This window comes from Falco cherrug, chromosome 20, assembly GCF_023634085.1.
Source record: "Falco cherrug isolate bFalChe1 chromosome 20, bFalChe1.pri, whole genome shotgun sequence".
NCBI classification, from domain to species: domain Eukaryota; kingdom Metazoa; phylum Chordata; class Aves; order Falconiformes; family Falconidae; genus Falco; species Falco cherrug.
In genome coordinates this window covers 4,264,596-4,275,747 of record NC_073716.1, presented here as the reverse complement: position 1 = coordinate 4,275,747, position 11,152 = coordinate 4,264,596, and the positions used below count along the sequence as shown (strand labels likewise).

Genomic DNA, 11,152 nt, shown 5'->3' with positions numbered 1-11,152 from the left:
CCCTACTGGCTCCCAGGGGGCCCTTGGCACCCTCCCGTCCCCACGGTGCCAGCGACACATCCCAAAATAGCCTCGGCGGGGCCGTTATAAGCGGGGCGGGCGGGCAGGGGGGGCCGCGGCAGCATGTTGGGGCCGAGCACGGTGGTCCGCAGCGGGGGGCTGCTCTCGGGCGCCCGCCTGGGCTGCCATGTGCAGGAGGAGGACGTGGGGCGTCGTGAGACGTTCAGCGCCGAGTGGCTGGACCTGGAGCTCAGCACCAGGCCTGAGGAGGGGTGAGGGGCACCGCTGCCACCCATGGGGGGGGGGGGGTGGTGTCTTTGGGGTGCTGGTGCTATAGGAGGTGCTGGGTGCTTGAGGGTCCCCAAGGGCTGTGGGGTTTCCATAAGGTCTTGGGGCTCTGGGGGGCTCCAAGGGTTCTGATGGGGTTGTGGGGTTCTCAGGGGTCCCCCAAGGGTCCCTGTGGGGTCGTGGGGCTTCCAGGGAGGTGGAGGGTCTCTAAGTGGGACTGGGAAGGTCTCGGGTGTTCCTGTGGGGAGATGGGGGGGTCTTCACAGAGCTGGGAAGGCTGGGCATCCACATGGGGCTGTGAGGCGTGTGGGGGTCTCCAGGGGTCCCCACGGGGTGGGGTGGGACATGGAGGTTTCCAGGGGTCCCCACGGGGTGGGGTGGTCCCCGTGGGACTGTGCAGCTCCTGGAGGGTCTCCAAGGGTCCCCATGGGCTTGGTGAGGCTGTGGGGAGTCTCCAGAGTTGCCAGCGGGGACCTGGGGACCCCTGAGGGGTGGGTGGTCCCGGCAGAGTGGGGTGGCTGGGCCATGGGGGGTCTCCAGGGGTCCCTGCAGGGGGAGGTGAGACGTGCGGGTCTCCAGGGGTCCCTGCAGAGTGGGGTGGGACGTGGGGGTCTCCAGGGGTCCCTGCAGGGTGGGGTGGCCCCAGTGGGGCAGAGCAGGACGTGGGGGTCCCTGTGGGGCGCTGGGCCCCCACTCCCACCCCCATGAGCACCCCACGCCCAGGTGGTGCCGGCGAGAGGTGGACGAGCAGCGCCGGGAGACGCTGGAGCATCGCGGGGAGGTTCGGGTGCTGGAGCAGCGCTCGCCCTGGGGGCTGCTGCAGTTCGGGTGCCTGGGGCAGCCCCTGACCCAGCACCTCCTGCCCTACGCCCGCACCCTGCCCCTGCCCCTCTTCGCCCCCTCGGACCTCCGCGGTGCCAAGGCGGGGGTCCCCCGCACCCTCTCCCGCTCCCTCTCGCACGAGGCCCAGCGGGGCTGAGCGTGACGAGGGACCTGGGGGGGGGGAAGGGGGCAGGAGGGTGCTGGGGGGCGGCAGGGGGGCCCAGATACCTGGGTCCCCTTGGCCGCCCCGAAGAGGCAGCGCAGAGTGGTGGGGGCAGGTGGGGGTGGGCTCCCTCGCACGGGGGACCCCACCCCACAGTGGGTGTCGTGAAAGCTGGTGGGGATGGGGCGGCCACGGCTCGGGGGGCTCCCGGCAGCCGCGGGCGTGACTCAGTTTCCCTGGCAAAGAGAAGGGGATGAGAAGATGGGGAGCGCTGAAACCCACCCGGGGCCAATCGGGGCCCTGGGGGGGGGGGGGGGGGGGGCTGTGGAGTCGGGGGGGGGGCTGTGGCGGGGCGCTCCGTGGGGGTGTAAAAATGATGGTCTTTGTACGGCAATAAAACGCCCAGCCTCCCCGGTGGCGTCATTTCGGGGAGCGTGGGGAGGGGTACGAGTTCCCCCCATGGGATGGTGTGGGGAAGGTGCAAGGTTTAGGGGGAGTGGGACCTTGCTGGGCAATGGGGGAAACTGAGGCACAGCACCCTGCCGGCAGCTGGTGGGGCCCAGGGTGGCAGGTTTTGGGGGGGGGGGCCTTGGGGGAGGGGGGTAGCCTTCTCCTTATGTAACTGCCCCCTCCCCTCCATCGCCAGCCCGGCCGGTGCCAGGGTCCGGGATGGCCCCAGCGCCAGTGCCCAGATTAGCTGTTCCCACCCGGCCGGATCCCGCTGTCCCTGGGCCACCGCCAGTCCCTGTCCCCTCCCGGTGTCCCCATCCCATCCCCTTCCCCATGAGCCGCCTTTGCCCACCTGCAGCTCCTGCACACAGGACTTGAGAACCAGTTTAAACACCTTCCCCCCCCCCCCACTGCTCCCAGCCCTCTCACCAGCCCCATAAGTGGGTTTTATCCTGCCCTTTATCCCAGGGTGCTGGGCGCACTGGGAGCACTGGGAGCTGGCAGGGTTGGTGGTGCTGGCTCCTGCCAGGGGCTGGGCTGAGGGCCAGCACGCTCAGCTCACTGGTGGTGGAGGCAACAGGGAGGGCTCAGATGGATCCCAGCCCTATCCCAATCCCCAGCCCCATCCTCTCCCCATCCCAATCCACATCCCCATCCCATTCCCATTCTCACCCCCATCCCCATCCCAGTAATCCCAATCCCCATCCCTGTCCCCACGCCATTCCCATCCCCGTCCCAATCCCCAGCCCCATCCTCTCCCCATTCCAGTCCCCATCCCTGCCCCCATCCCAGTAATCCCAATCCCACTAATCCCAGTCCCCATCCTCATCCCCATCCCATTCCCATCCCAATCCCCATCCCATCCCCATCCCAATCGCAGTAATCCCAGTCCCCATCCCCTGCCCCCATGCCATTCCCATCCCCTGCCCCCATCCCATCCCCATCCCAATCCCACTAATCCCAGTCCCCATCCCCAACCCCATCCCCATCCCCGTCCCTGTCCCCATGCCATTCCCATACCCATCCTCTCCCCACTCCAATCCCCACCCCCCTTCCCATCCTCATCCCAGTCCCAGTAATCCCCATCCCTGTCCTCATCCCATCCCCATCCCAATAATCCCAGTCCCCATCCCCACCCCACGGGACACTGCTGGGCATCCCTGGCGCTGGGGCAGCACATGGGGAGTCACGGCGAGGGCAGCCACATCCCGGGGGGGGTGGGCAACGCTTCTGGACACAGGGATTAGAGCCAGGATTGCTGGATCCTGGCCCCCCCCCATCTCCCCGCATCCAGGGAGGGCAGCGGAGCGTTATCGCTCAGCGCAGGGCCGCATCCGGCAGCACTGGCGCCCAGCCGCGGCCCCCAGCCCTGGGGCGCTGGCGCTAACCTGGTTAGCCGCGACGGATGGATGGATGGATGGATGGATGGGGATGGATGAAGGATGGAGGGATGGAGGGATGGATGGATCACTCACCGCGGCCCCCCCGCCCGGCTGGGGATATAAGGCGGGTTTGGGGGCGGGCGGGCGCCATCAGAGCAGCCCCCCGCCATGAGCAGCCTGGCCGCCCTCCGGGAGGGCTACGAGCGCTTCGACCCCCGCGCCTACCTGGAGAACAACTACCTGCCCCCCCGCGCCGACTTCTCCTCCGAGGAGTTCGTGGTGCCCTGGAAGCTGCGATGCCTGGCCGAGACCTTCGCCAGCGGTGAGGGGGGCAGTGGGGAAGACCCTTCCTCACCTTGCAGGGGGCTGGGGAAACTGAGGCACGGGGTGGGGAAACTGAGGCATGGGGTGGGAGAGCACCCTGGTAGCCACCCTGCCCACTCCCCACCATGGCTTGACCTCGGGGTCCATCTCCCTTCTCCCCAGCCCAGGGTGGGACCCCCGCCTCGGGTGGGACACCCCCAGGTTGTCCTTGTCCCCCCAGCAGCACCCAACCGGGTGTGGGACCCCCCCCCATGTCCTTCCCCCCCCCCAGGTGAGATCCGTGGGCGCACGCTGATCGACGTGGGCTCGGGTCCCACCATCTACCAGCTGCTCAGCGCCTGCGACCACTTTGAGGAGATCGTGGCCACCGACTACCTGGCGGTGAACCGGGAGGAGCTGGGGCGCTGGGTGCGGGGGGACCCCAGCGCCTTCGACTGGAGCCCCTTCATCCAGCACGTCTGCAGGATCGAGGGACGCGGGTAGGACAGACACGGGGGGGATCCAGGCGCTGGGCGGTGCTGGGCTGCCGGGATCCCTGCGGGATCGTGGCTGCCTGGCCCATGGGATCGCAGCCCTACAGCCCTCTAGACGCTGGGGTGATGCCTGCAGCAGCATGTCCCCGGATCCCATGGGATCCCAGCCCCACAGCCCTGCAGATGCCTGGCTCATCCCTGCAGCAGCATGTCCCCGGATCCCATGGGATCCCAGCCCCACAGCCCTGCAGATGCCTGGCTCATCCCTGCAGCAGCATGTCCCCGGATCCCATGGGATCCCAGCCCCACAGCCCTGCAGATGCCTGGCTCATCCCTGCAGCAGCATGTACCCGGATCCCATAGGATCCCAGCCCCATATCCCTGCAGATGCCTGGCTCATCCCTGCAGCAGCATGTCCCCAGATCCCATGGGATCCCAGCCCCACAGCCCTGCAGACACTGGGCAGATCCCGCAGAAGCACGTTCCCAAAGCCTCCCACACCCCCATGGATGCTGGGTTGATCCCAAGGGATCACAGCCCCCACGTTCCTGCGGATGCTGGGCTGATCCCTGCAGAAGCATGCCTCCTCATGCCTCACAGACATTGGTCTGATCCCTGCAGGATCCTGTCCCTATGTCCCTGCGAATTTCGGGTTGATCCCTGCAGGATCCCAGACCCACATACCCATGGAATCCTGTCCCCATGTCCCTGTGGGTGCTGGGTCAATCCCCGTGGAATCCTGTCCCCACGTCCCTGCAGGTGCCAGGCTGATCCCCAGGGGTTTCCATCCCTACATCCCTGTGGGTGCTGGGTTGATCCCTGTGGCAACCTGTCCCCGTGTCCCTGCGGGTGCCAGGCTGATCCCCAGGGGACCCCATCCCCATGTCCTTGTCCCTGCTGGGCTGATCCCTGCAGGATCCCATCCCCACGTCCCTATGGGTGTTGGGCTGACCCCAGGGGACCCCATCCCCACATCCCTATGGGTGCCAGACTGACCCCCTGGGGGACCCTATCCCCCAGGCTGACCCCAGGGGACCCCATCCCCACGTCCCTATGGGTGCCAGGCTGACCCCAGGGGACCCCATCCCCCAGGCTGACCCCCTAGGGGACCCCATCCCCCAGGCTGATCCCCAAGCCACCCCGCTGACCCCTGCCCCCCCCCCCCAGGGAGCCCTGGCAGGAGAAGCAGCGGCGGCTGCGGGGCCGGCTGCGGCGCATCGTGCCCATCGACGTGCACCGGCCGGAGCCGCTGGGCGCCCCGCTGCACCCGCCGGCCGACGCGCTGCTCTCCGCCTTCTGCTTGGAGGCCGTCAGCCCCGACGGCGCCGCCTTCACGCAGGCCCTGCGGCACGTGGGCTCGCTGCTGCGCCCGGGGGGCCACATCGTGCTGCTGGGGGCCCTGGGCGAGACCTTCTACCTGGCGGGGGCCGCTCGCCTGCCCGTGGTGCCGCTGGCCGAGGCCGACGTCCGCGCCGCGCTGGCCGCCGCCGGCTTCGCGCTCCGGGATTTCCGCTCCTACACCATGCCCCCCGCGCTCCGCACCGGCGTCGACGACGTCGATGGCGTCTTCTTTGTCCACGCGCAGAAGCCGGAGGCCTGAGGGAGCCCCCTGCGGGGGGGGGGGCTGCCCCCCCTCGCCCCAAAAGCCAGACGCGGTGCCCCCCACCCTCACCCCGGTGCACCCCCCAATAAAGCCTGAGCTGCACGGCACAGCCTGGGGGGGGTCCCTGGGGGGTCACCTGTAGGTCCTGGGGAGGGGGGTGGGGGGCAAAGGGGAGGCTGTGATTGGGGGGGGTGTGCAGGGGGGATAAGGGGCACGTTGAGTGGGGGTGGGGGGCATGCATGGGGTGAGAAGTGGGGTGCAGGACAGGGTGGATGTGGGGTGCACCCTGGGGTGACAGCAAGGAGAATGGGGGACACTGGGGGGGGGGGGCGCGGACACAACACAGCCTGGGAGGGCAGACTCAGGGTGCAAGGAAGGGGGGGTGTGTGCTGGTCATGGGGGGCACAGAGTGGGGGGGGGGGCACAGAGTGGCAGTGGGGGGGTGCAGAGCAGTGTTGGGGGGGTGCAGAGCAGTGTTGGGGGGCACAGTGGCAGTGTGGGGGGCACAGAGCGGTGTTGGGGGGGACAGTGGCAGTGGGGGGGGCGCAGAGCGGTGTTGGGGGGGCACAGTGGCAGTGGGGGGGCGCAGAGCGGTGTTGGGGGGGGCACAGTGGCAGTGGGGGGCGCAGAGCGGTGTTGGGGGGCACACTGGCAGTGTGGAGGGCGCAGAGCGGTGTTGGGGGGGCACAGTGGCAGTGGGGGGGGCACACAGTGGCAGTGGGGGGGGCGCAGAGCGGTGTTGGGGGGGGCACAGTGGCAGTGGGGAGGCCACACTGGCAGTGGGGGGAGGGGGAGGGGCACAGGGCGGTGAGAGCCAGGCACGGCGCAGGTTGAACTCCATTTTATTCGTACCCCACAACACGCTTGGGCAAGGGGGGGGGGCACATCCCTGGGGGGCACAGCCCCTCTGCCAGAGGAGGGGGGGGGGGGGCACCTCCAGCCCCAAGGCACCGCTCCAGCCCCACACATCACACACAGCCCCCCTGCCAAAGCCAGCCAGCAGCCAGCAGGTCCGAGCAAGGCCCCCCCCCCTCACCCGCACCCCCCCCCATCCCCCGCCCCCCCTCCCCCTCCCCACACACAGCCCCCCCCCAGCACCGCAGCCCCAGCAGCTATTGCCACCTCACGGCTGCCGGGCTCCATGGCAGGGAGGACCCCTGGCTCAGCAGCAGCAGCTGGGGGGGGGACACGACCGGGGGGGGGGGCGGGGCTCAGCTTCCCTTGGCCCCTGTGCAACCAGCAGCTGAGGGGGGGGGCCCAGCCCCCCTGCACCCCGAGGAGGGGAGATGGGGGGTGCAGGGTGGCATGGAAAGAAAAGAAAACCTCAGAAGGCAACCGGGGAAAGGAGCTTGGGGGGGGCGGGGGGGGGGGGGCGGGGGTTCACTTGGCACAGGGCAGGGCAGGACCCCTGGGGGGCACGAGGGGCTGCGCCCTCCCCCCCCCAGCAGTTCTAGTCCACTTTGAAGAGGTCGGAGTTGGCCTTCAGGAGGTAGAGGCTGTCATCCATCAGGAAACTGTGGGGGGGGGGGGGCGGGGCAGAGAGGTGGGGGCTGCAGGGGGGGGCCTCTCAGTTCCAAAGCCCCACAGCCTCCAGGGAGTCCCCCCCTCGGCGGTCAGTGCTGGGGAGGGGGGAAGGGGCAGCGGGAAAACTGGGGGAGCCCTGAAACCCCCCACTGAACACAGCCAGGGAACAGCAGCGGGGGGGGGGGATGTCCCACGAGCAAGAAGGGGGCCCCCAGCACCCTGATTTCAAGAAGGGGGGGCACAGTGCATCCCATGAGTGAGAGACAGGCCCCCAGCACCCCACGGGAAACGGAGGGGCACCGAGCATCCCGCGGACCAAAGCGGGCCCCTTACCACCCCTATTTTAAGATGGGGGCACCCTAATTTTAAAGGGGGGGGGGGGGGCACCCAGGCCCCTGTGGGCAAGAGGGGGGGTGTCCCTATCACCTCAGTTTCATGGGTGAGGACTCCTAGGACACCAAGGGGTCCCCAGAACCTCAAGAGAGGGGCACCCAGCACAGCGTTGGAAGGCCTGGGGTGCCCAGCACCCATATTTTCAGAAGGGGGAGGGGGTCACTGACCTGTAGAAGAGGACGTTGAGGGGGATGGTGCCGATGTGCCAGAGCGCGTGGGCGTCCAGCACCCAAAAGAGGGGGGGGAAGTCGAGCAGCTCCAGCAGCGCCAGCGCCTGCAGCAGCAGCACCACGGCCGCGCACTTCCAGACGTGGGGCAGGCGCGGGCGGTTCCGCAGGCACCACCGCAGCCACCACGCCAGGTTGAGGAGCCCTGGGGAGGGCAGGGAGGGGGGGGCACAGGGTGAGGGGAGCACCCACCTGTGGGTGCAGCACCCACCGTCCAGGTTCCCCCAATCCCCGGTCTCACCGATCGCCGCGTTCGCAGCCATGTTGTAGCCGTAGTCGAAGCGGACGAGGGTCAGGTAGGAGATGTGGCAGGCAAGGAAGAGGAGGAGGAAGGCCCTGAAGATGCTGATTAAGGCTGGTCGCTGCAGCCCCAGCGTCCTGGGAGGGAAGGGGGAGGAGGAGGAGGAGGAGGAGGAGGAGGAGGAGGAGGAAGGGGTCACTTACAGCCCTGGGGACCGGCCACCACCGCTGTCCCCAGCGCCCTGCCCCACCGTCTCACCTGACGCAGCACAGGTACACGGAGTGCAGGATGACGGCCGAAGCGCAGAAATAGTCCAGTTTCTGCGGGATCGGGGCCAGGTGAGCTGTGCTGGTGGCTCAGGGAGGGGGGGTGGGGTGCTCTGGCACTCAGCACCCCCACCGCCCCCCAAAATAGCTGAATGCCACCAGCCCAGCACAGGTTCGGGGCCAAGCCCACAGTCACTCCAGCTCTGGGGGTGCCACTCACCTCCGTCACAGCCGTGTCCCTCGTGTGGAAAACGGTGGACCAGAACCAGGCGTTTAAGGAAACCTGAGGGAGAGGTGGGACCCCAAAGTGAGGGGGGGGGGGGGAGGGGAGAAGGCGCGTGGCCCCCGCTGCCAGCCTAAGTGCCAGCTCCCCGCCTGGGTCACGTCCCCCTCATCATACTTATTAGGGCAGACGAGCGCCCTGAAAATTGGCTGCGGCGGTGCCGGTGGCCGGGGTGCGGCAGCAGCCGGAGCTGTGCGGGGTTTGCTGATCAGCTGGTTACGGAAAAGCCCTCGAGACTCAGCGCTTTGGCAGAGGCCACCGGCAAACGCTGCTGGCTCCGTGCCGCACCGGCTGTGCCCCCCACAGCCTCCCCAGCCCCCCGGGTGGGGGGCCCTGCAATGAAGGGGAGGCTGTGGGGGCTGCCAGAAGCCCCCCAGGTGGAGCAGCGAGGATGTGGGGTGCAGCACAGCCCACCCCCCCCGGGAAGGGAAGGGGGGGGTGACGGCTCACCCAGGCGAAGGCGACGCAGGTGGGGTACATGGGGGAGGCCGGGGGGACGGCAGCTTTGTAGCGCAGCAGCATGACGAAGCTGGCCAGGCCGTTAAGGAAGGAGGCGAAGGCGGAAGCCGGCTCCTGGAAGAAGAGGAACCGCGAGAAGGGCCACTGGAACAGAGAATGGTGATGTCAGTGGGCACAGGGGGACCGTGGCCAGTGGCCACACACACCCCCCAGTAGCCCCCCCAGCCCCCTCACCGCTCACCTTGCCATGGAACTGGGGTACCCTGTGGCCGCCCTGGACGTAGAGCCGCACCGTCAGCCACATGCACTCGTACTTGCAGTCGTCACGGCAGGTCCAGCCTGTGGCCGGGGAGACCAGCGATGGGAGGGAGCAGCTGGCACGCCCCCCCAGTCCCCTCCAGTCCCTCCCAGTATGAACCATTAGGCAGCACGGTCAGACCACGATGGGTGCTGGGAGTGCCCAGGACCCAGCTCAGGTGAGGGGGAGCTTGGGGGGGGGGGGTGGGTCCCCGCTGTGCTGGGTGCAGGCAGGGCACCCAGGCTTTCCCCAGGTGGCTCCCAGCACTGTGGCCCAGCAACACCCAGTGCAGCCCAGTGGCCCCCAGACAGTCCAATGACACCCAAAATGGCCAGCATCTCCTCCAGCAAAGTCCAGCCCCCCCCAGTGTGGCTCAGTGTCCCCCCAACATAGCCCAGCACCTCTCGGCATGACCCCAGAATGGCCCAGTAGCCACCAGCATGGCCCAGTGACCACCAATATAATCCGAGTGCCCCTCAACACAGCCCAGTATAGCCTAATGCTCCCCCAGCATGGCCCAGTGACCCCCAGTACAGAACCAGCATGGCCCAGTGCCCCGCTGTACAAACCAGGACCCCCCCCAACTTCCAGCCCAGTCTCAGTCCAGCCCAGCACCCTCCAACCAGGCCTCAGGACAGCCTAGTGCTTCCCAGTCTGGCCCAGTGCCTCCTAGCCCAGCCCCACTCTGGACGCAGGACAGCCCAGTCCGGCCCCAGTCTAGCCCAGCGCCTCCCAGTCCTGCCCCAGTCCAGCCCACCGCCTCCAGCCTGGCCTCGGGACAGCCCAGCGCTCCTCAGTCCTGCCCTAGTCCAGTCCCAGTCCGGCCCAGTGCCTCCCAGCCCGGCCCCAGTCCAGCCCACCGCCTCCAGCCTGGCCTCGGGACAGCCCAGCGCTCCTCAGTCCTGCCCTAGTCCAGTCCCAGCCCGGCCCAGTGCCTCCCAGCCCGGCCTCAGTCCAGGCCAGCAGCCTCAGGACAGTCCCCAGCCCGGCCCCAGTCCAGCCCAGTGCCTCCCAGCCCGGCCCGGCCCCCCGGTGCGGAGGCGTGGCCCGAGGGGGGCGTGGTGCCAGGAGGGGCGTGACCACCGCGGGGGCGCGGCGCGGCCGCCAATGGGCGCGGAGGGGGCGGTACCTGTCAGGCCCATGTAGAGCGGCTGGCGGGCGCGGAAGTGCCGCAGCGCCGCCCCCGAGCAGTTCTGCCGCTCGCAGCGGCCCAGGCACTCGCGGTACAGCGGCTCCCGGTCCCCCTGCGAGCCCCGGGCCGGGCCCGGCGCCGCCGCCGCCCCCAGCAGCAGCAGCAGCGCGGCCCTCGCCGCGCCGCCGGCCGCCATCGCCGCCCGGCCCGGCCGCTTCCGGCCCTCCCCGGAAACGGGGGCGGCGCGGGGCACCATGGGATATAGCTCCTCCACCCGGCGCGGGATGATGGGATACAGTGCCCTGGGGCGGGAGGCTCATGGGATATATTCCCCCCCCGAAGGCGCCCTGCGCGGAGGCTCATGGGATATATTCCCATCACTGGGGCCCGGTGGCCTCCGGGGCAGGGGGGGGGGGGGGCACATGCTGTGCCTCCCCTGGGGTGGGGGTGACAGGCTGGCTCCCCGCTCCTCTCCCCGCCCAGGTGTCACCCCACGGTGGGCAGGGACCCTGGGGTACAGACACACCGCCCCCCCCCCCCCAAACAATGGGGGTCCCTGCTGCGGCCCAGCCGAGTGCCAGCTCCTGGGGGCTGTGGGTGGCCGGGTGGGGGGGGGGCGCTGTGGGGTGGCCCTTGGGGACACGGTGGGGAGAGCCTGCCCTGGCCCCCCTGGCCTGGCTCGGGGGGGGACTGTGGGGTCCCCGTGGGCTGTGACACTCGCGGGGGACCCCAAGGCACAGTGCTTCCCAGGGCAGTGGCGGGGGGTGGCGCCGGTGGCTTGTGGCTGGGGGGGACAGATGCCAGCTCTGGGGCACCCCACTAGG

General features: G+C 69.4%; 3 protein-coding genes across 5 annotated transcripts; 2 read left to right on the top strand and 1 right to left on the bottom strand.

Annotated features, from left to right (window-relative positions):
* The first annotated feature begins 115 nt into the window (after positions 1 to 115).
* Positions 116 to 1,580, top strand: TCAP (titin-cap). The gene is made up of 2 exons (XM_055697775.1): positions 116 to 272; positions 1,012 to 1,580. Exons 1-2 carry the CDS (start codon positions 124 to 126, stop codon positions 1,265 to 1,267), a joined length of 405 nt encoding a protein of 134 aa, XP_055553750.1. The 5' UTR covers positions 116 to 123; the 3' UTR covers positions 1,268 to 1,580.
* Positions 1,581 to 2,998: 1,418 nt separating this feature from the next.
* On the top strand, positions 2,999 to 5,681 carry PNMT (phenylethanolamine N-methyltransferase). Its single transcript, XM_055697770.1, has 3 exons — positions 2,999 to 3,427; positions 3,701 to 3,908; positions 5,070 to 5,681. The coding sequence occupies exons 1-3, from the start codon at positions 3,274 to 3,276 to the stop codon at positions 5,500 to 5,502; spliced, it is 795 nt and encodes a 264-aa protein (XP_055553745.1). The 5' UTR covers positions 2,999 to 3,273; the 3' UTR covers positions 5,503 to 5,681.
* An 896-nt stretch (positions 5,682 to 6,577) lies between these two features.
* On the bottom strand, positions 6,578 to 10,566 carry PGAP3 (post-GPI attachment to proteins phospholipase 3). 3 transcript variants are annotated; one of them, XM_055697768.1, is made up of 8 exons: positions 10,326 to 10,566; positions 9,140 to 9,237; positions 8,890 to 9,012; positions 8,377 to 8,439; positions 8,149 to 8,210; positions 7,891 to 8,027; positions 7,590 to 7,794; positions 6,578 to 7,055 (listed from the first exon to the last, which is right to left on the bottom strand). In XM_055697768.1, exons 1-8 carry the CDS (start codon positions 10,522 to 10,524, stop codon positions 6,956 to 6,958), a joined length of 987 nt encoding a protein of 328 aa, XP_055553743.1. In that variant the 5' UTR covers positions 10,525 to 10,566; the 3' UTR covers positions 6,578 to 6,955. The 3 variants fall into 3 exon arrangements, with proteins under 3 accessions (XP_055553743.1, XP_055553742.1, XP_055553744.1); XM_055697767.1 differs by having other exon boundaries at positions 6,581 to 7,055; positions 8,890 to 9,042; positions 10,326 to 10,565; XM_055697769.1 differs by having other exon boundaries at positions 6,583 to 7,019; positions 8,890 to 9,042; positions 10,326 to 10,564.
* Between the last annotated feature and the right edge of the window lie 586 nt (positions 10,567 to 11,152).

Coding starts and splice junctions, on each gene's coding strand:
- TCAP (XM_055697775.1), top strand. CDS start 124: ATGTTGGGGCCGAGCACGGTGGTCCGCAGCGGGGGGCTGCTCTCGGGC. Junction 273..1,011: donor AGCACCAGGCCTGAGGAGGG/GTGAGGGGCACC, acceptor CCCCACGCCCAG/GTGGTGCCGGCGAGAGGTGG.
- PNMT (XM_055697770.1), top strand. CDS start 3,274: ATGAGCAGCCTGGCCGCCCTCCGGGAGGGCTACGAGCGCTTCGACCCC. Junction 3,428..3,700: donor GGCCGAGACCTTCGCCAGCG/GTGAGGGGGGCA, acceptor CCCCCCCCCCAG/GTGAGATCCGTGGGCGCACG. Junction 3,909..5,069: donor TGCAGGATCGAGGGACGCGG/GTAGGACAGACA, acceptor CCCCCCCCCCAG/GGAGCCCTGGCAGGAGAAGC.
- PGAP3 (XM_055697767.1), bottom strand. CDS start 10,524: ATGGCGGCCGGCGGCGCGGCGAGGGCCGCGCTGCTGCTGCTGCTGGGG. Junction 8,440..8,889: donor CCTGCGTCGCCTTCGCCTGG/GTGAGCCGTCAC, acceptor CCTCTCCCTCAG/GTTTCCTTAAACGCCTGGTT. Junction 8,028..8,148: donor GTGTACCTGTGCTGCGTCAG/GTGAGACGGTGG, acceptor CTTCCCTCCCAG/GACGCTGGGGCTGCAGCGAC.